At 36.6% G+C, this 24,127-nt stretch overlaps 1 protein-coding gene across 6 annotated transcripts in view; it reads right to left on the bottom strand.

Annotated features, from left to right (window-relative positions):
- Positions 1–24,127, bottom strand: part of Mcf2 (MCF.2 cell line derived transforming sequence) — a 102,382-nt gene that overhangs the window by 17,432 nt on the left and 60,823 nt on the right. For 3 of the 6 annotated variants that reach the window (XM_015987387.3, XM_015987385.3, XM_015987391.3), the window contains 8 exons: positions 23,344–23,391; positions 20,019–20,062; positions 18,391–18,473; positions 15,836–15,902; positions 15,035–15,150; positions 14,517–14,586; positions 12,774–12,866; positions 848–940 (listed from right to left, as the gene is read on the bottom strand). In XM_015987387.3, the coding sequence (XP_015842873.1) occupies positions 848–940; positions 12,774–12,866; positions 14,517–14,586; positions 15,035–15,150; positions 15,836–15,902; positions 18,391–18,473; positions 20,019–20,062; positions 23,344–23,391 (614 nt within the window). The remainder of the gene's footprint in view (positions 1–847; positions 941–12,773; positions 12,867–14,516; positions 14,587–15,034; positions 15,151–15,835; positions 15,903–18,390; positions 18,474–20,018; positions 20,063–23,343; positions 23,392–24,127) is intronic. The other 3 variants (XM_015987386.3, XM_076562897.1, XM_076562896.1) reach the window with 1 other exon arrangement.

Below are 24,127 nucleotides of genomic sequence, written 5' to 3'. Positions count from 1 at the left end.
CCCCAAAATACTGTCATTTTTTTAAGTAATTTCTTTCATATTGTCTGTCTGTCACATTAACATTATATTTAATAACAATGTCAAAATTGGGGAAGAAATAGAATAATAACTAAAGAATATAAAACAAAGGGCATTCAATGCTTTTACAACTAAAAACCAAGAGCTACAAAAACACATCAGAGATTAGTTTTCAAAGCAATTACACAAGTTATCCTTCTCTACATACAAAAATTTGTCATTCATTATGCATATAGCATCATGAAACACATTTTAAAAGAAACTGGATTTGTACAATGTTTTTTCCCATTAAATTAGGAGAGTGTCTTTTGCATTTTCGTTAAAAGGCCAATAGGAAACATAATCTTAAAATTCATAAGTATATATTTAGATCTTAACAATATGAAAAATTATTTTATAAAATATTATGCTTAAATATGGATAGAACTTATATGGAGGATCAAGAGCTAACACTCCATATACACACAGCTTAATAACCTTGAGTATGTCATTTGTACACCAACATGAAAAAGCACACTGTAAAAATCTTACACATAAATCTGGCCATTCTTCTCCTTAACCTAATGCTAGTGCTTCCTAGTCAACCACTTCCTTTGAAATGACTACTCGATCTTCCAAAAAAGAATTAAGTAGGGGCTGAAGAGATTGCTCACTGATTCAGAGCACTGGATGCTTGCAGAGGACCTGGGTTCTAAAAATTTGATGTCCTCTTCTGACCTCCATGAATACCAGGCAGATACATGCTACATATTGTATACATGCAAACAAAACATTCATACATATAAAATAATTTTTAAAGTAAGAAAAAGGAAATGCTTCATGTAATTACCTTTAAAAGCAACTGATACTTAGTGATTCGTTGTACTGGTTTGAGCAAATAAGAATCCAGACCAAGTCGATGTTTTAATTTTTTTTGACATTCCTGTCATTAAAAGATAATGATCAGTTGATCAGCTGGATACAGTGGCACATGCCTTTAATCCCAACACTCTGGAGGCAAAGGTAGGCAGAATTCTGTGAGTTTGAGGCCAGCCTGGTCTACATAGCAAGTTCCAGGACAGCCAAAGCTACACAATAGAGACCCTGTCTCCCCCCCTCAAAAAAATGATAATAATCAATAAATGTTAAATTAATAAATGTAGAGGGGTATAGGGAACAAACAAAATATGTATGAAAATTCCATATGGAATGCTTACTCTGTAAGCTTATTTTAAAAGTAATTTATTTTTAAAAGACATATAGTAAGGCTAAAGAGATGGGTCATGCTCTTCCAGATGACTAAGGTTCAGTTCCCTGCATCTACACAGTAACTCACAATCACCCATAACTCTAGGTCCAAAAAATCCAATGCCTTCTTTTGATTTCCATGGGCAACAGATGCATACATGGTGCGTATGTGTATGTGCATGCATGTGTGTGTGTGTGTGTGTGTGTGTGTGTGTGTGTGTGTGTGTGTGTGTACTGGCAAAATACTCATATACAAAAATAAACCTTTACACAATCTTAATAAATAAAAATACATGTACCTGTAAAACGTCAAGTGCCAAGTGCTCATAGATTAGACCCCAGACATGAATCTTTCTCACATCTTAAGGAACATGTATCAGAAAAAGTACTTCTTCATATAGTACAAAATTTATGAGAAATAATACACCTAAAAACTGCTATAAATATCATTTTAAAATTTTGAGAGCACATGCCTGCAATCCCAGAACTCAAGAGGAAGGTGAATCTCTATGATTTTAAGGCCAACTTGGTCTACATAGTGAGTTTCAGGCCATCCAGAGACCATCTCAAAAAGAAATGGAGGGAAGAGGAAGAAACAAAGAAGGGAGGGAGGGGAGGGGGAGGAAAAAAGGATGGACTTGGAAGGTAGAAAATTACATCATTTCACAGCTTAAAAGGTTTCCATGTATAAATTCACATTGGTATAAACTGCATAAAATTTGAGAAAGCAGGAAATGACAATAGGTTAGAATGATTAAAATGTTCTTCAATCTGTCCAAGAAAATTAACAAAAGACCAGCTCTACAGGCAAAGGCCAAGAAAAGAAATAGGTTGTGCTAAATATAAATCTGACTGGGTATGAGAACAGAATATTTTTTAAGATTGCAAGAAAAATACAGACTTCATCAACTGGTGCTGTATTTCATTCAGTAATTGGCTTGCTGCCATTATAAATATAGGGGGTCATGACATCAGGTCCTGGGAACAGTGTAGGGACCATAGTTGAGAGAAGACGGGAGTGGTTAAGATGAATGTGCACAACACAAAAGGACTGGGAAGTGGATATACCTGAATAAGACAGAGGGCCTTCCACTAAATGTGAATAAAATTCTGCATATAATCTAATTCAAATAAGAATAAACAATCAACACTTAAATATGATAGACTGATATATGTAGTTTGATCTCCTTCATGAAATCCAACTAGAATGATGAAATATATTTTTCTCAAGACAAAAAATATAATTGAGAAGGGAGAAAATATTTGCAAAACTTAAAAACTAAAAGTCAATTCACACATGGTATCTAATTACAAGTTGCGGGTGTGGGGGGGTAAAAAACAGCTCAGTTTTTATGTTAGAGAATGCCCCTTCCCCTTCTCAAGAAATACCTTCGAAAGAGAAAAGTTCAAAGTGTTTATGAAATAGATACTAACAACTGTTGGTGAAGATGTAGGACACTCAGAACTCATACACTCTAGTAGTAATGAAAAACTGCAGTCACTATGGAAAACAGTCCGACAGCTAGCCATTAAACATAACCAAGAATGGTGGCTCTAACATTTAATCCCAACACTCAGGAAACAGGAGCAGATGTATCTCTGTGAGTTCAAGGCTGAGCTGGTCTATATAATCCATTCAAGGCTAATCAGGGCTACACAGTAAGATCCTGTTCAACATTAAATATAGAGTTGCCATATAATGCATTTTATTCCTAGGTGTATAGCCAAAAGAAAAAGAAAAATTTACCTATATTTTCTGTAACAGGGTGGCTCAGTGGTTAAGAGCACTGGCTGCTCTTCCCGAAGACCTGGGTAAGATTCCCAGCATCTGTTGGTTCACAACCACTTGTAATTCCAGTTCTAAAGAATATGAAACCCTCTTCTGGGCTTTGAGGGAACTACATGCATATGGTACACAAACATTCATACAGGAAAAACACACATACACTATAAAATAATAAAATTTCTAAAAGATTGTATAATAGCTATGTTAAACAAAAGATAGAAACAAGCCGAATGCCCATCAACTAATGATCATATGAGTCAAAAACGATCTATCAGGAAATATTCAAAGAGAAAGAGAAAAGTATTACTATATACAATGGCACGAAGCTCAAACATATGTGAAATAAGTGGTTCTCAACCTATGGATCATGACTCCTTTGGGTCCTGCATATCAGATATTTACATTACAATTCATAACAGTAGCAAAATTACAGTTATGAAGTAACAACAAAAATAAATTTCTGGTTGGTGGTCACCACACATGAGGAACTGTGACTAAGGGTCATAGCATTAGGAAAGTTGAGAACCACTCTGTTAAGAAGCCACAGTAAAATGCCATAAAGTCAGCCAGGCAGTGGTGGTGCACACCTTTAATCCCAGCACTTGGGAGGCAGAGACAGGTGGATCTCTGTGAGTTCAAGGACAGCCTAGTCTACAGAGTGAGTTCCAGGACAAGCTCCAAAGCTACAGAGAAACTCTATCTTGAAAGCCCAAAAAGAAAAAAAAAAATACCATGAAGTGCATGCTTTTGCTTATACAAAAGCTCAGAATAGGTAAATCTACAAAAACAGAAATCAGATTAACAGCTAAATATTAATTGAATGGATTGGGGGAAATCAGTAAGTCAGTGAATAAGAGGTAACTATTAAAAGGTATAAGGTAGTGTGAATCCCTTTTTTCTATTTCCGTTTCTTTTTCCTTTCTTTTTTTTCTTTTTTTGGCTTGGCCCATTAGTTGGTTGCTATTATCTATTTGTTTTCAAAGGTAGGATCCCACTATGTAGCCCAGGCATGACTCAAACTCAAGATCCTTCTTCCTCAGGCCTGTCAATGCTAGAATAACAAGTGTATGTCACCATGACTGACTTTAGAATTAGAATTTTTAATAGTAAAAACGTTCTTAAATTGATTGGGTTGATAACCATACAACCTGATGAATACAGTTAAACTACTGAATTACATATTTTAAAGCAGTGGCTCTCCATCTGTGGGTCATGACCCTCTCGGCGTCTGAATGACCTTTACACAAGGGTCACCTAAAACCATTGGAAAACACAGATATTTACATTATGATTCCTAACAGTAGTAACATTACATTTATGAAGTAGCAATGAAATATAGTTGGGAGTCAGCACACCATGAAGAACTGTGTGCAAACTACTGCTTTAAAGGGATACATTGTGTAGTATCTTATTCACATCTTAACAAATCCATTACCAAAACCAAAACTGAGAGGAAAATAAAATCTGAAATAAAAATTTTAAAAGCTGCAATAAGCACAACTTAAGTCACACACACACACATACACACACACACACACACACACACACACTAACACACAGACACACACACACAGCAGAAGAATGTTTCTCTATAAAAAGTAAAACAGAAGGCCTCTGGACTAAGGGATACAAGTTTCCCATACTGAAAGCAAGGAGAAGAGTTGGATATCTATATATCTAACAACTCTGAAACTCACATCCTTTTCCTCAAGCATAATAGCAGCCAATCATGTTTGTATTGAACAGCAGTCTACAAGATCTACACAGCTGAAGAGAAAGTACCTAAAGATAGATGTATTAAGAAAGGCCCTCAGCTCTCACTAGCACACCAAAGGAAATAACCAGAGACAGACAATGCAAGACTGAGGACCATTTTAATAAACCCAGAAATGCACAAGAAACTTTGAATCAGATTTCATGTGCTTGTCCCTAATGTAACCAAACAATTAATAGACATTTCAGGACAGCATCCAAGATGATTGGTAGGTGCTAATGAAGAAAAAGAATAGAAAAAAACCTGAATGCAGTTGGAACTATGCAGAGCGAAGAAAACTACTTTAAAAAGAAAATCTATTATTATCTTCATATAGATAAATGAAAAGAATTTCTGAAATAAAAATCAGGACTCCATTAAAAGTAACTCAGAGAGTACAGAAAATTGTTAACTGGCAGACATGGCCACTGTAAAAACCAGTATGGAATTTCCTCAAATAACTAAAACTAGGGCTAGGATGATAGCTCAGTTGATAGCATATTTTTGCAAGCATGAAGACCTGAGTTAGATACCCCAGAACCTGCATTTAAAAAATTTAAAATCATTGTTTTTCTCTGCTGAGTAGTACTCCATTGTGTATATGTACCACATTTTCTTAATCCATTCTTCAGTTGTGGTTGTTTTCAGGTTCTGGCTATTATGAAAAATGCTGCTATGCACATAGTTGAGCATGTGTTCTTGTGGTATGATTGAGCATTCCTTAGGTATATGCCCATGGAATTTGCAGGCAAATGGATGGAACTAGAAAATATCATCCTGAGTGAGGTAACCCAGACTCAGAAGGACAAACATGGTATGTACTCACTCATAAGTGAATACTAGATGTAAAGCAAAGGATAAACAGACTGCAACCCATAGCTCCAAGGAGGGTAGCTAGTAAGGAGAACCCTAGCAAGGACGCATGGATCACCAAGCAAAGGAGAAATAGATGAGATCTACATGAGCAAACTGGGGGTGAGGGGAGGTAATGGAGGACAAGGGATGGGGGATTAGAACCTAGGGGAATGGGAGGTTCGAGCTGGAACAGAGTGGGAGAGCAAGGAAAGAGATACCATGATAAATGAAGACATCAAGGGAATAGGGAGAAACAGGGTTCTAGGGAAGTTCCCAGGAATCCACAAAGATGACCCCACCATAGACTACTGGCAATAGTCAAGAGATGCCTGAACTGGCCTACTCCGGTGATCAGATGGCTGAATACCCTAACTGTCATCATAGAGCCCTCATCCAGTGACTGATAAAGCAGATACAGAGATCCACGGCTGGGCGCCAGGCTGAGCTCCAGGAGTTCAACTGATGAGAGAGAGGAGGGATTCTATGATCAAGGGACACTGAGATCATGATGGGAAAATGTACAGAGAGAGACGGACAGTCAAACTAGTGGAAACACATTAACTATGGACCAATAGCTGAGGAGCCCCCATGGTACTGGACTAGGCCCTCTGGATAGGTGAGACAGTTGTTTAGCTTAAACTGTTTAGGGGGCTCCCAGGCAGTGGGATCAGGACCCATCCCTAGTGCATGAGCTGGCTTTTTGGAGCCTAGTGCCTATGGTGAGACACTGTGCAGCCTTGGTACAGGGAGGAGGGGCTTAGACCTACCTCAACTGAATGTACCAGGCTCTGCTGACTCCCCGTGGGAGACCTTGCCTTGGAAGAGGTGGGAATGGGGGATGGGTTGGGAGCGAAGGCTAGGGGGCGGGAAGAAGGAGGAGAGGAGAATCTGTGGTTGGTATGTAAAGTGAATAAAAAATCTCTTAATAATAATAAAAAAGAAAAAGAAATACATACATACATACATACATACATAAAATTTTAAAGTAAAAGATGTGCATGGGGGCTTGCATCATTTATGTCCTTATAATCCCAACACTGAAGAGGAGATAGGAAGATCTCTGATTCTTGTTAGCCAGTTAGCCTACCCTACTTAGCTTGTTCCAAGCCAATAAGAGACTCTGTCTTAAAAATCCAAGATGGATGGCACCTAAAGAATGACAGACACCCCAGGCATATGTGTATGTGTACTCATGAACGCATCTGCAAACACATGAACATACACACATACATATAATTTTAAAAAGTAAAAGTAAAGCCATCATATGACCCAATTATATCACTCCTAGGACTCTAAATCAACATAGTAGTGTTGTGGAATAATGTTTTGTACAGTGTGAAGATGTGTCATTCTAATTGGTTTAATAAAAAGCTAAGTGGCCAATAGCTAGGCAGGATTTCCAGACAGAGAGGACCCTGGGAAAAAGAAGAGCAGTCACTAGCCAGATGCAGAGAAAGCAGGGTGGGCACTATGGAGATGAGGCAATAAAGGCACAAGGCAGAAAGTAAATTAAAATAAATGGGTTAATTTAAGTTATAAGAGCTAGTTAGAAACACGCCTAAGCTATCAGCAAAGCTTTCATAAATAATAAGAAGTCTCTGTGTCATTATGGGGGAGCTGACAGTCCCAACAAAAAAGTAAAACTACAAATGGTATCCAACAAGAGGGCACATAATTCCATGTAAGACAGGAGAAAGATTTTTAAAAAGTTTCCAAACACAAAAAAGCAGAGCCAAATACAGCTTCCTAGTCTCTCATGCTGGCCACAGTACAGAGACCATCTCCCAGCTGCTGCCTGTGGGCTTGAGCTGCCAGCATGACATGAGCTAAGCTGCATGGCAGTTTAAGTTTTGCTTATACAGACAGAAAAGGTTACACATATGAAGTAAAAGAGGTCCAGATGGGAAAAACTTCTAAACAGGTTACAGTGTGTTTTTAAAAAGTATATAGACTTAAAAGAAGAAAAGATAATAGATATAGACAGTCACAGAAAAAAATAGTTTATAAATAATAAGATAAAGTCTTTAGAGAGGAAATGAAATAATATAAAAATGATAAGCCATGTAGAGATGGGAAATGCACAAGGAGTCTGGATCCTGTATGGTGTTGTATTGACTTCAAATTGTTTTGATTGCTGATGAGCAAACAAGAGAGACATTGGATTATAAAAACTGTTAAATTAAACCAATCTCTATATTTCAAAAATGTCCCAACTTCAAAATGGAAGCGAAAAAAAATAGGTTATGTTGGGGAAGAGGTTATCCCTTTGTTTCCATAGAAAACTAAAAGCTGTGGATTCATTCAAAGTTGATAGAGATCAGATTTAATTGGAAGAGAATTCTGAAAATCCCGGCTACAGACATAAATAAATAAACGTAGAAAAACTACAAGACAGGTAACATATATTTTTTGTTAAATTTTTAAATTTATTTTACATACCAACCACAGATTCCCCTCCCTCCTCTCTCCCATTCCGTCCCCTCACCTACCACCTACCACCCCATTCATTCCTCCTCCTCTCAGAAAGGGTCAGGCTTCCCATGGAAGTCAACAAAGCATGGCATTTCAAGTTGAGGCAGGACCAAACTCTTCCCCCTAAATCAAGACTGGGTGTGGCATCCCAACATGGGGAATAGGTTCCAAAAAGCCAGCTCATGTGTGTCAGGAACAGGTCCTGATCCTACCTCTAGGGGCCCCACAAGGGTGACATGTATTTTACCTGCTCTAACATAAAACAAAAAAACATCTTTGACTGGATTATGTACAACACACAATCCATACTTGTGTAGTGCAGATATGACTATTACCTTTGAAAGTTTATGTGTTTTCAGAGCAAGGGGACCAGACACCAATAAAAATGGGTGGTCCAGGTGACCCAGCCTGTCAGAATGCCTCTGTTGCAATGTCCTCAGAGTTTTGCCTCCAGAACCGATTCAAGGCTGCTGGCTGAGATGGTCCAGCCTTGCAGACTATTTTAGCCAGGACTTGACCATTATCCTAATTTTCTCAGGGTCCCTGAAGATGCCAGAGCCCCCAGACAACAGGAAGCAGACTAAAGAACACAATGCCTACATTTGCGAGAGGTAGGGTGGGTGGTTTTGGGTTGTTCTATGAATGTTTATCATTGCTTAGGGGGGCTGGTCACAAGTTGTTATTGGCCATGGTCAGGGAGGATACTAAGCAGAGGAAATTAGATTGACAGATCTTATTCTGAAAAGCAAAAGGGGGATATAGAAATGATAGGATAAAAAAGGTAGATTGTATCTACTTTCAAACTAAAAAAAAAATAGTCTCAAATATTTTACAATGGTATGGATTTTTGTACATTGTTTCAAATTTATTGTTATTTTTGTTGTATTGTACATATGTTTCTACTCTTGTGTAAGATATTGTAGTATATTGATACAAATTTAAGGTTCTTTTTGTTAGACTGTATAATATGTTTTTATTTCTTGTTTAATGTATTGTACCTATGCAGCTCCATTTATAAATGTAACATAAAGTTCTAGTCCTTGAAAGCTATTTAGGATAATAAAAATAGAGGTTAGTAGTAATCTATAACAAACTTATAGACATGTTAGGTATATTTTTAAGGTCAATCAGAGACATATTTTAAACAGATAGATGATCTTCAAACACTTCAAAGACCTACAGGACATGGCATTTTAATGTTTTAATAACATAAGGTTTTTTATGACAATGAGACACGTCTGCTCCTGGCAGCACCAATCTACCTCAGAGAAGATGATGAGCATCAAAGAACCTCCATATGGAGCTTGGTTTTGATATGGTAAAAGCTAGCCACTGGACAAAGAAACTGCTCTTGCCTCATTTGCTGACAGTATGCTGTCCAAACTGTACAAGCAGGACACAAAGGAAAGTGTCTACTGAACTTTGCCAAGATAAGTTGGATAGTCCTTCAAAATTCTTGCTTCACAGAAAAGTTTGTCAGATATTCTAGGCCTGTAGGCCAAAGATGGATGTCCCAACATTACAGAGGAACCTTGAGTGACTGTCCAGGCAGCCAGCTTCTATAATTTCTGTAGTTTTGGAAGTTGTTTGCTCTGAACTTCCCATTTACTCAATTAATATTTTATCCTTCTTGGGTCTCTGATGGAGATTGAAGACTAGATAGTTACAGTTTTACAGTTTTCTTTGTTACCAAATTCAGAAAAGAAACTTACAGAAGAGATGTAATGTTTATAGGGTTAAAAAACATAAAAGCTTAAATTGTTTATCTCAAAAAAATGTCTTGAGGTCTAAAAAGATAGTTTTAAGATGGCAGTACAAGTTATAACAGAAAATTATTTATGTATAAAACTTTAAATACATCAAGATAAAATAGATAATAGAGTATTTTCTCCAAATATGCCAAATACAAATGGACTGGACATTGTGAATATAAATTTGTACTTAATAATTGATCTTATTGTACATAGTTTCATTTGTTAAATATAATCTATTTAGACAATAACTGATAATTGTTCTTATTGTATGTAGTCTTACTACATTAGAGTTAAAACCTTTCCTGTTTATTTAGACAAGAAGGGGGACATGTTCCAGAATAATCTTTTTGTACACTGTGAAGATGTGTCACTCTAATTGGTTTAATAAAAAGCTAAATGGCCAATAGATAGGCAGGATTTTCAGGGCAAAGAGAATGCTGGGAAGAAGAAGGGTGGAGTTGCCTACTAGATGCAGAGCAAGCAGAGTGGGCACTATGGAGATGAGATAATAAAGCCACAAAGTAGAAAGTACATTAATAGAAATGTGTTAATTTAAGTTATAAGAGCTACTTAGAAACCACCCCAAGCTATTAGCCAAGCTTTCATGATTAATAAGAAGTCTCTGTGTGGAGCTGGCAGGTGGGACAGAGAAAGATAGGCTACATACTAGAGAGATACCTGCACATCTCTGTCTGCAGCACTATTCATAGCAGGTAAGATATGCAACCAGCCTAGACTGTCTTTAACAGAGGAACAGACAATATGGTGGTGTTCAGTGCAGTCTTGTTGAGCCATAATGAAGAATGAAATTATGTAATTTGCAGGAAAAAAAGAATGGAGCTAGAACCATCATGTTAAGTAAAATAAGCCAGACTCAAAAAGAAATATAGAAACAAGAATATATACATGTAGAGAGATATCATTTATATATAAATAAAGAGGGACTATTTGAGAAAAGGGGGCTAAGGCTATTTGTGCTGGAATAAGAAAAGTTAATAGGAGGTGACTACGATCAATACACATGATATACTTAAATCAATGTTATAAAATCCATCACCTTGTACAAAGAGTATATGCCAATAAAATTTTAAGTTAAAAATATGATAGCAGAATAAAACTTTCAATTAGGAAGAGTAGCAGAGCAGAAAGATGAAAGGCATAAAAAGCAGAGAAAACATAATTACACGAGTAGTCCAAGACTCCAACATCAGTACAACAGTTCCAGAAAAAGGAAAATAAAGTGGAGGGGGAAAAAAAACAAGTAAATTTGGACTGCAGATTCCAGCTTCAGAGTGATCAGCAAGGGCCAGGATGCAGCTCAGTTTTAGAATGCTTTCCAAGTATATAAAAGGCCATTGGTTCTACATCTTTATCACAAAAATAAAAAGAAATTAAGCCTAAAATACCGAGATAATTAAGAAAATAATGCAAATAAACAAACTCGAAATATCAGTTCCCATATCTTTTTTTTTTTTTTTTTTTTTTTTTTTGGTTTTTTGAGACAGGGTTTCTCTGTGTAGCTTTGCGCCTTCCCTGGAACTCACTTGGTAGCCCAGGCTGGCCTCGAACTCACAGAGATCCGCCTGCCTCTGCCTCCCGAGTGCTGGGATTAAAGGTGTGCGCCACCACCGCCCGGCTCAGTTCCCATATCTTTCAGAGAAAGAAAACTAGGTCTCTGGAAAAGTTACAAAGTCAAGCTGGAGTAATTTATTTCTTTTCAAAGTCAGAAAAGAGTGAAGTAGTCCATCAAATTTCTGAGAATAATCATTTCTTAGTTAGAATTCTATACTTAGCCATCTTAACAATCAAAGCATTAGGGAAAAATAAAGACACTTGCTCATACAAGTTCCCCAAAACATGCAAATATATCACCTAACATGTACACTTTCTAAAACTATTAGATTTATTCTACCAAATATAAAATAAAACAATAAGAATGAAATGAGGCTGGAGAGATGGCTCAGCAGTTTACATCACTTGCATAGGACACAGGTTCAATTCTCAGCATCTACAAAGTGGCTCACAGCCGTCCAAATGCCAGTTTCATGGGGGTCCATCACCCTATTCTGACTTCCATAGGCATCAAAAAAAATTTGGTTTTGAGGCCAGCCTGGTCTACAAAGTGAGTTCTAGGAAAGGCGCAAAGCTACACAGAGAAACCCTGTCTTGAAAAACAAAAACAAACAAAAAAAATTTGTTATACAGCAGGACAGGCTACTCAAAAGATCAGTGGCACATACTCCCAAACGATACGTGCCAAGATCTTGAGATGAAAGCTGTAAGCAGGTCAGAAAACTCTAGAAGGTATTTCTTTAAGATGAAATTTAAAGAGAATCAGTGTATGCGAATATAAGGAGAACAAATTTTTATGATTCTTAAAATTGGAAGAGGTTGGGGTAGGAAGAAAGCAAAGCATATAGAAAATTAAATGAGTAAAAAGAAAATGGTAATAAAAACACAAGAGAAGGAAAAGCAACCGTATTTTACTATATGAGTCATCTGCCCAGAGAAATTCCAGTCTTAATAATTGAGTTAAATATAGCCAATCGATCTAACAAAAATATACTGGAAGCTTTAGAGCAAAGGAATTTCATTCGGATATGGTCATGGGACAAGGAACAGTGAAGGAGACCTAAATCTTCATTTTATAAAGCAGGAAGGAGAAAGACAAGTTAATTGGAGATAGGGAGTCAAATACCAGAAGTAGCTAAAAGGGGTTGCCTCTGGGGAACAGCAAATATATATTTATATGCATAAGTGTACTTATGTGTGTACTTTGCTTGAAAACAGAATTACTGTTTCACATATATGCATATATAATTTAGTTAAAGCAGAAAATGAATTCGTTAATGAGAAATATTCCAATATCTTCCAAAAAGCCTTTGTTCAATACTTAAATGATTAATACCTGGAAAAAGGCACATTCCGAATACTTCCTCCAAATTAACTCTGACCTGGGTTTATTCTGACAGTACTTGGTATACATCTGAAAATCATCCTTCTGTAATAAAGAACAAATGCAAATATATTAACAATTTATAAATGTGAATTTTTGTTTTCAAAAAAACTGAGCAAGAGAGTATGTGGCCCGCCCTGGTAGTGACCATGACATAAAAGGGCCAGCTTTGTGTTCCAAGTTCAGCAGGATACACAATTCTACAAGCAATTTCTAAACTCCTGCTTACCAGATTTGACAAAGTAAGAAAAGCCTTATCTTTTTGAACTGTTTATTTCCATGATCCAATAGCGCCAAAAGTGAATTTCCTGTGCTACTAGTCTGCTAGCTGTCTAAATAAAGGAGCCTGCAGCTAACTTCCATCATCATAAGCACACGGCTGCACAGTTGGTTCCCCCTTGAATCATTTCCATAATCTTCATCTATTGGTCTGTCTCCTACTCACACTTTCATCTCATGAGTCTCTTCTATATAGCCATGGTTTATACCCTTAAGCTATGGATGATGCCCTTCTTTTGAATGCTGTAAGACCCTTTGTACATCTCTAATAGAGTATAACTCATCCTGTACATGATTTAGGGTTTTTGTTTCTCTGCCTAAATGCTCTTTAGCTTGGTATCCACATTGTCTAGCATAGTACTTGGTAGACAGTAAATATTAAATAGATGAGTACTGAATGGACATATCATCAAGAAGCATTTATCAAACCAGTACTACCACTACTAGTTGACAAGAACTCTACCAACTTTGACAGGTACAAAGGTACATAGGATATGAGACTTCATCAGATCTGGAAATAATTTATTTATAAATGTAAAAATACACAGTAAATATAAAATCTCCTATGAGTAGCACAGTGTTGGGTATTTTTAAGGATGGGATCTCACTAAGTAGTCCAGGATGGCCTGAGACTCACAGTCTTCCTGATTCCACCTCCTGAGTGTACACACCATCACTTCTTGCAAAGTAGCACAGTGTTTAAGAACTAAACTCCAAAGGGATGTTGGACCAACCACTATTTGAAAACGTTGGGGATGAATTTGTCCATAGTTCAGATGTTTTTAGGTTTAGAACATGTTGAGAAAGGTAGTGGCACACATTCTTTCTTAGTCCTATCTCTTCTCATTTCTCATTTTTCTCAAGCTTATTCTCTTCAACAGTTTCTGAGATAAGACAGCTATATTCTAAATGTTTAACAATCTCTTTAATCCAACTGATTCCCAATCAGAAGAGGGTTGACCTTTTAGGAAGAGGAGAAACTGGACAACTAGATGAAGATTTTAAAAAATTCTGTGGCCACATAGTGAGACTCTCTGTCATTTAAGTTTTGTTTTTTAAAAATGCATCTTTTATTCTAACTTTAACCAAGCTCAGGGTGATTTTATTAATATTCTCACATCTCTCACATCTTCTTAGCTAGGGTGGTCCCTGGATTCCAGAGATTACCATTGCTACTACCTGAGTAACTGAAATATTTAATACACAGAATAAAAGCATAACCTGATTAACCTTCACATCATTTTCTTTCAAACAAAATAGTTTTACATTAAGTATGTGCTAGAATTGATATGTCTTCTCTAAAAATGTAAAGACATTAAAGGGAGTGGGGTATCTTGTCTTTAAGCCTATTTTATATGAGAAATACTCTTGGGTTGCCAATATTTATATAATTTCAAAACAAATAATCAGACTAACCCTTTCTAGGAAGCAAGGTCCAACTTTTTCTGGAGCATTAAAGCAATCTTCCAGGCTGCTCATGAAAATGCTGTGAAATTTGCAGAGAAAGAAACGTTATTTATGACATATAATAAACCAGTAAGTAGCTCTTTTCTCCTACTTTTTTTTTTTTTTTTTTTTTGGTTTTTCAAGACAGGGTTTCTCTTGTGTAGCTTTGCTCCTTTCCTGGAACTCACTTGGTAGCCCAGGCTGGCCTCGAACTCACAGAGATCCGCCTGGCTCTGCCTCCCGAGTGCTGGGATTAAAGGCGTGCGCCACCACCGCCCGGCTTTTCTCCTACTTTTTGAAACAGGGTCTCCCTATGCAGCCTGGCTGTCCTGGAACTCACGCTATAGACCAGGCTGGCCTCAAACTCACAGAGATTCACCTCTTTCTGCCTCACAAATTTGGAGATTAAAGGTGTGCACCATCACACTCAACAATAACACTTTTTGGAAAAAAAAATCACTAAAAACTTCAGTTTGGCAATTACGTACTTGTTGTGGAATTCATATATTTCTGCCATATTTCCAAAGAGAACATCCTTTTTATTTCTCAGGAGAGGTGGCATGAGATCAAACATCTGTGGATTGTCCATCTCAGATCTGTAGCCCTATTAAAAATAAATAATTTTTGCATTTTAAATATTTATATTAATATTTGGTTGGGCCACTGATGGTATCAGTGCAGCAGAATGTATAGAAGATTTGTGGGTACAGCTGTTGGAATTTTAACATTTAAATCCCTTAGTTTTCAGAGTTATTTGTGGCATTTTTTTAGAATGCAGGATAAAGAAGTCAAAGCTTCACTACATGGTTAGAATAAAAAGGTAGTACTTTGGCCTTCCAGGCTTTTATTGTAGTGTTGGAAACCAAACAGAAGTCAACTATGAAAAATTATAGTACAGAATATAAAGTTCTCCTTAAATTGAAAGTAAGACCAAATTAGTATCATGGCATTTATGTCAAATGAGTATTTTTATCCCACCCTCAGTTTTTTCCATCTCAACCTCTAAGTAGCAGCCTGGGAATAATTACAACAATGCACCATGTCCCTAAGAGAACAGCTTCCCTTTTCTATAAGAAATTCTGAATCACGTATCCCTGCTACTGAGAGGGAATGTAAACACAGTGTTAAAACAACATGTAGTCTGAAATAACAGCAAATACCCACACTGCTACCATGGGACAACCAAGGACAGAGACAGTTAACACAAAACTGCTTAGAACACCTTAAAATGCAAGTAGCCAGGGATCAGTCAAGAAAATGGGGGGAAAAAACCTATTTGCTACACTTACCAACAAAACAGTAAACAGTTCTCGAACATATGCCCTTTCTGTCTGTATCAGCTCATTCAGGACATGGCTACAATGAACAGACCATAGTTACCAGTTAATGTCCTAGTCACATATCACAGAACAATGGTTCTATTACTATCATTAGAAATAATCTAAAGTAAATAAACTAATCTAATGGAACTACCTGAGGGTTTTGTTCTAGCATCAAATATGAAGCTTATTTTATGGTTGTTGGAATAAGTACCACTCAGAAGGCTCTTAAATATAGTTTAAAAGAAAAAAAGGCTGGCAGTTGTGGCACACACCTTTAATCCCAGCACTCAGGAGGCAAAGGCAGGAGGATCTCTGAGTTCAAAGGTAACCTGTATTCTAGGTCAGCCAGGGCTATAAACCAAGACTCTGTCTCATGGGGGGAAGAAAAGAAACAGATGTTCGAAGTCCATGTGTTAATATAAAAATGATTTCTAATTCACTTAGATTATGAATAAATTTACTAAAATCTCACAAAACCTATTTGGGAATGAAAGCCAGGTTTTGGTCTTTCTGGGCAGCTTCATTTCCTAAGGTCTGAAATCATTATCTCCTATTCAAAAAGAAGCACTAGACGAGCATGTTCATCACTATCCCCAGTTTTCAGACATGTGTAAACTCATTACACTCATCTTCACATGGGTAGGAGTAAAACAAGATTCTACAGCAACATTGTCTGCCATCTGTATAAAATCAAATACATGTCCTTTCCATTTGATTTCCAAATGACATATTTAAATTTTACTCCCCTCTGTAATACAAGTAACCTCCTTAACATCTACCTTTGTACATTTCTTTTCTTTTTCATACTTTGAAGAATTTAGACCCTGTTTTTTCCCCAAATTTAGTCTCTTTAAATTATCTTTAATAATCTTGATATATATATATATATATATATCTCCATGCAATTTGATGCAAACTACTGGCTATTTCTTTTTTTTTCTTTTTTTTTTTCTTTCTTTCTTTTTTTTTTTTTTTTTGGTTTTTTCGAGACAGGGTTTCTCTGTGTAGCTTTGCTCCTTTCCTGGAGCTCACTTGGTAGCCCAGGCTGGCCTCGAACTCACAGAGATCCGCCTGGCTCTGCCTCCCGAGTGCTGGGATTAAAGGCGTGCGCCACCACGCCCGGCCTTCTACTGGCTATTTCTAACATCAAGATATGAAACTTTATTTCCTTTGGTTTTTTGAGGCAGGTCCTACTATGTAGGTCTGGCTATCCTGGAACTATGTAGACCAAATTCAGAGATTCACCTGCCTCTGCCCCTGCCCCCAAGGTCTCGGATTAAAGGAATATGCCTCCAGGTCCAGCTCATGTTATAAAACTTACAGGTAACTGTTTTCAAGTTTTGAATATTAACATAAGAATATAGAAGCATATAAAGGGTCATTGTTAATATCTATGAAGTAGTATCTATAATCCTGTATATCTTTTCACAAACCACTTCATTGATTTTCATTTCTGTTAAAATGAAGGAAACTGTGTCACAGCTTTAACTGTCAACTTGACACAAAACTACAGTAGCCTAGGAAAAGGAAATATCAACTGAATAATTGCCCAGTCTGATTGGTGTATAGATACGTCAGTGGGGCACTCTTTCGATTGATGTGTGAGGGCTCAGCCCACTCTGGGTGCTGTCACCTCTGGGCAGGGCGTCCTAGACTGTATAAGAAAGAAAGCTTAGCAAGCTATGGTGAGCAAGCCAGTAAGCAGCACCCCTCTCTAGCCTCTGCTTTAGTTCCTACCTCCAGGTGCCTGCCTTGGTTTCCTCTCATGATAGACAATGATCTAGAAATATAAGCCAAATAAACCATTTCCTCCCCAAATTGTTTTTGGTCTTTATCACAGCAACAGAAAACAAACTAGAACAGATGGTACACCCCAAGGGTACAAACTTTCATTTATTAGTTGAATCATTCTGGGAATCTATTATACAGCATAATTACTATCATTACTATCATTAATGAATTGTCTTATACATAGAAAATACACTTACAAAGTAGAACTTACACATCATGTTTTTACCACAAAAAAAGGCAACTGTCAGTGTTACCTATAGTAACCATCTTACCACACACAGAGTGTGTATGTAATATATATATATATATATATATATATATATATATATATATATATATATATATATTGTGTGTGTGTGAATGAAAAATAAATAATTGATCTGAACTGGGAAGCACAAAAACAAACAAACCAAATTCTTTCATTTTCCTTTTCAATCTGAAAATGAAAGCTACAAAAATCCTAAAAGTGGATTGGGATGCAGCTTGGTGGCAGAGCACTTGCCTTACAATCCCCAGTACTACTAAATAAAAGTCCTCAATGCCTAAAACAGATCACAGCTGCTCAAACCTAACTCCAGAATGTGTGACACTCTGCTAGTACTGTTTTAATGTCCTTACTAGGACCCTATTTTGCAAACTGATAATTCTAAACACATGAGCCTTGGACACTGAAGCAGAGTCTCCTGTGGAGAGGAATATATATGAATGCAGGTTAAAAAAAGAAAAAATACTTCTTTAAAATATCCAAGCTATTGTCCAATCTGGGAGACTGATCAGAATTCCTCTTCTGTTGGGTATCCTGAACGACTTCAATCTGAAATAATGAAAATAAAAGTTCAATCATGTCTATGTAGGTACAGTAGTTTTTCAAATACATCTAATATCAAATTAACTTCAATCTTAACTTTGAAGATAAACTAATAAAAAACACTGTATTTTTCCAAAATTGACTTAGATGTATATTAGTAAAATAAGTGTTTTGAGTTACTTAAGGCTGCAGATTTAAGGTGCTAACTGAAATTTATTTTGAATACTTCCATTTACATCAACAAAGGTCACTTGCAAATGTAATGATAAGAGAAACAACTTCAAGCATCATTATATGCCACACATAGTGAACTAAGAGCTTCACAAACGTTACTTCTTTTTTATAATAACTTCATGTGTCCTGTTAATTAATAAGTCTGAGATTAAGAAAATTTACCAAAGGTTATACCATCAATAATTGAGGGTCTGCCATTAAAAGCTATGCAGTCCAGTTACAGTTTATACTGTGATACTGCAATGCCTCTTAGTGGCACATTCTTGGTACCACTTACTGCCAACTGAGGATGCACAAGTAATACATACAGACCTGCAGCTATGAGGAGGATACTCTGCCGATATCATCAGCCTATCACAGATAACTGAGAAGAACAAAATCTTAGACACATGCACTCCCTACTTATCCTCCAAGGATACATCCCAGGACCCTCAGTGGATGTCTGAAACTATGAACAGTACTGAATCCTCTATGTACTATACTTTCCCATATATATGTATGCATGATTTAAAAAAAAATGTCATGTATAAATTAGGAACAGTAAGAGATTAACAATAATAATGCATGATAAAATGTTGTCTTCTCTCTTTTTCTCTAGAATTTTCCACTTAATATTTTGAACCACCTTTGACCACAGTTAGCTAAGACTGTGGAAACTGAAATGGATGAGTACTGTACACATCAAGAAACCAATAGAAGTTGGGCATGGTGGTGCATGCCTTTAACCCCAGCACTCTGGAAGCAGAAACAGGTAGATCTCTATAAGTCTGAAGCCAGCCTAATCTACATATTGAGCTTCCGGACAGCTAAAAATAAGGAAAGAAGAAAGGAAGAAAGGGAGGGAGGGAGAGAGGGAAGGAGGGAGGGAGGGAGGGAAGAGAGAGAGAGAAGAAATAAAAAGGAAATAGATGTATTTCCTGTATCCTGAATCAGTCTTTGCATGGTCCCTGGTAAACTGGACTCCATCCTTCATACTTGCAATGCTGAACTCATTCATGAAAGAAAGTACCATCTCTAGAAAGAAAAGCATTGTTTAGGTGTGTGGAAGTGGGCAACATGAAGAAGAACTGGAACTGATATGCAGTGCTCTACAGAAATGATTCTGAACTTGAGCCAGGACTTTAAAAAAACTGCTCACACACTGGGATTATGCCAATACTGCAATTAAACATAAGGCAGCAGATTTTTCTTGTACATGTAGGTTTTCAAATGCACAAAGTCAGTGTAATGAATGGAAAACATGCCTGAAACTCCAATACTAATTCTGCAATTACAGCAGTACGGCCAACTTTGAAATCATTAATCAATTATACTTACTTCCACGTTGCTCTGAGGTTGAATCTGTCTCCAAGACTTCTTCACTGGTAGAGAAATGTGAAATAATGTCAAACCATAATTAAGGTCAACACTTTTAATGAAAACACATGCATGTTTATTAAAAAAGAAAGCTAATGCTTCAATATATTTGTTAATATTTTAATTGCTCTACAGAAGACAGCAATTGGTTAGATGTCTATATAAAACCAACTTCTTATGGAGCATGATTACTACCCATTTTCTCATTAACCACACATTCACTGACTTGCCAAAAGAAAGGGGTCTTAGGTGTTCACAATTATGTTCATATTTAGTATGCATTCTGCCATAGAAACATTCAATTAGATTGTAGTTCACTTACTAACTGGATCAAAGATTTCTTTGAATCTAGTCGTACATATGAGACCAGGGAGGATACGGGAGGGCAGTTGGGGAGGGTAAGGAAAAGAACAAATTATGGGACTAGCAAGATAGTTCATCAAGTAGAAGTGCTTATTGATAATCCTGATGAACTAAGTTTGCTCCCCAAGACCCGTATGGTAGAAGGTGAGAAGAAACCCCTGCAAATTATCCCCTGACCTCCAGATGTGGACAGTTACACAAACACACAAATGCAAATAAGAATAAATAATGTATGAAAATGCCATAATGAAAGTTATTGCTTTATATAGTAACTTGAAATTAATAACAAAAAATCCATGTTTAATCTAGTAATTATAGCATCTACCATTTATTTGGAACTTACCCCAACCAGGCCCTGTTCTAAGTCCAATGACTTGTTTTCTTTTTTCATTCTCAAATCTCCAATAAGCAATGGAGAACAGTATCTATCTCATCTTAAAGATATCACTAAGGATAATACCTTGTTCCGGAATTAGCGGTGGTATTTAAACCCATACATGTTTCTAATCACTACAGAAACATTTCCAAAACAATTGGTAAAATGCTCATAAAAGACCCTTCATCAAAATTCAAAGTTTTAATATTTATTTTTAAATTTTCAGCACTAGGGGGAAAAAAACAGGGTAGAGTGTGAACTGGGAATATAGCCCAATGGTAGAGCACTTGCCTAGCATGTGTTCAGTTCCAGCACTGAAAAAAGATGGTTTTCACAGAAACAAGTAAGTAAAGGGCATGGACAAATCAAAGAATATATTAAGTTCCCAATCATGAAGGCTGCTACCTGTCCAAGGTACATTGAATACTGGCCTCAGCATGGAAGATATAGAACTTTTATCTTCCTCTCCTTGGCAAAAGCTATTGTCAAGCACACTCAGGAAGTGGATGGTCTTTCATATTCTATAAAATGTATACTTCACTGCCATTTATTAAAAAGTATTGATATATGAAAGTTACATAGACTTAATGTGAGTTACCATGTAAAATCAGTTCCTTAATAAGTACTGGTGTGCTTCACTTTAAATATAACTAACATATAAAGATCTAAACTTATTCCTAAGGCTAAATTATGGATTGTTTGCAAACACATAGAGAGGTACAAGGGGGTATGTGTGTGTTATCTCTGTAACATATCTTTTTCTGAAAAGCGAGGTAAATATATTCATTCTTTCAACACTGTAAAGACATACAAAATGGCTGAGCACCATGTGATACAACAAGCTACCTCTGTGTTTGGGGATATGCAAAAGTGACTTGCACACAGATCCTGTCCTTGCAGAGCATCCTTTCTAGCAAGCACAACAGCAAACAGGTAAGTAGGGTGCAGCTAAGAAAAAATAAGGAAGCTTGTTGCTACACGAGGTGAATACCTGACTGAGCCAGGCTATAGGGGACCAGCAGAGGACAGAGAAAAGCTTGTCTAGAGGAGGTAGCCTAAGGATAGGAGCTAGCAATGAGGCAATGGAGCAATCAGGGTAAAATGGTCCAGAGAAACAGCAATCTATGCAAACTCCACAAGGTAAGAGAAGAGGCAAGGAGAGTGTGGAATTGGGAGCCAAAAAGACTATTGTCGGGGCCACAAGTGATGCTACCTTAGACTCAGATTGCAGCAATAAAGAAAGTAATGATGGGAATAACTAAATGCATAGAAGACATGTTTAGTAACAAAAGCAATTAATGGTATAGGAGTGAGCAGGAAGAACTAAATTTGGACGAATGGGGACATTATAGTACCAGTCAACGAGAGGAAGAAAAACTCTACAGGCTTTACAGAAGAGATATGTTCATGTAGGGTATGGTGAGACTGTTTTCTATGGGAAATTCCATGTTGTAAATACCAGTCTGAAGCTTAGGTGACAAACCTAGACTATAAATAGAGCTTTCAGAGCCCAACCATATCTCACACTTTATTCCTCACTGGCACTGCCATTCCATAACTTCCCTCCATACTTAATTTGAATTCATCAAACATCTTACCACATACTGCTAGTTTCTAAGCACTAGGCTAGGTGGAAGATTCAATTTGATGAAAAGAAAAAAAAGCTAAACAAGCAAAAAAAAAAAAACAGAATAAAAAACCAGTTTGACGTATTTTGATGAAAAAATTAGCACACACTTTGATTCGGTCAAATACTTGGTTTACCAATTTCAAGTTTTGAAAACTTGTCTGAAATATGTTATAGCCTGTAATATCCACAGATCAATAGGCTAATGTGCAGAAGGTTCATAGCTTAAATGATGATTTGGTTTCATTTACAAACCATGATGAATGATGGAGAAAATCGTCTTTCCCAGCGATTTACTCATTAAGGTGACTTCTTCCTCATAAATACACTAGGTAGTCTTAGACTGAAGCAAATCCAAGCTACTCCCAACAAATATTTGAATTATGAGTAGTGTGAGAGTCTTTAAATTGAAGAAAACCCTGATTTACATTAATTTCACTAACTTTTTTAAGATATATTTTTATTTATTTTGAATGATGTCTATGTGAGTGTAGGTAGGCAGGTGGGTATATAGGTGCCCACAGAGGCCAGAAGAGGGGATTAGATTCCCTGGAGTTATAGGTTGTTGTGGGCTGCCATGTGGGTGCTGAAAAGTGAACTCAGGTCCTCTGGAAGAGCAGGGAGTGCTCTTAACCACTGAGCCATCTCTCCAGCCTCCTCTTCTTTCTTTCTTTTTGTTAAATGGTTGTTTTATGAAAGAAAATTGACTTTAGAAGCATACTCTATTCTTTATACAGTCATTTTTTCAAGGTAAGTTCAATGTCCAGAGAGAATAATGGATGGTTGATATGAAAAAATAAAGTTATTTGAAGGTAGAATTCATGAATGAACTGCTTCTGTTTTTAGGTGCCAAACTGGTTTTTCATGTGTACAAACTCATAAACTGTATTGATGATAAGTAATATAATAAAGATGGGTACCTTTTGAAAAAAGTTTACATGCTTGAAAGAAAGAATATCCAACTCCCACTGCAGAAAGAAAGTGTAATGCCATTAAATAAGAATATGAGAAAGAAAGAAAAATGAAATAATACAAACAAAATTTTTTGAATGACTAATGACATCAACGGGTCTTGGACAGCCTGGTCACAAACCAAAGTGCTCTGCTTCAGGAAGACTTAAGCTTTTGGGGTATCTATTAAGAAAGGGAATTTAATCAGAGGGAAGGGATGGTCCAATTCTGTTTCACTTTCTCTTCATAATCATTTTTGAAGTCAGAAGGTATTTGTTCCTACTTTATAGACAAGGAAACTCAAGTTATTAATGGGTAACTACCTAAGGTCACACAGCTAAAGTATCTAGAAATCTAACTGATGTCTGCTTTGTGCTTAGAAATAACTGTTGAGATTAATCGGTTCATTTTGCTACTATTATTCTTTTTACTTTTTTCAGTATCTTTGATAATTCCAGTATTTAGGTATATTTTTCAATATAGTCAACATTATTCATTTACACTATTGCTCACACAGTCTTATTTTGAGTATATGTATACACTTTGGAATTACTAACCATATAACTTCCACTGCATTTGTAATTTGATCCATGCTGGAGATGAGTTGTATTTATTCATTACCTCTGGCACAAGCCTTCTCTGCATTTTAAAGTAGTTTTGTACACTAGTAAAGGGACTGCTGCAATTCAGGTCAAAGAGACTGAATTTAGTCATATGCTCACCTCATCTCCTAACCTAACTTGGACAAAAGAC

Source organism: Peromyscus maniculatus, chromosome X (genome assembly GCF_049852395.1).
Source record: "Peromyscus maniculatus bairdii isolate BWxNUB_F1_BW_parent chromosome X, HU_Pman_BW_mat_3.1, whole genome shotgun sequence".
NCBI lineage: Eukaryota > Metazoa > Chordata > Mammalia > Rodentia > Cricetidae > Peromyscus > Peromyscus maniculatus.
The sequence above is the reverse complement of the archived record's forward strand: the minus strand, read 5'-3'. Positions and strand labels throughout refer to the sequence as shown.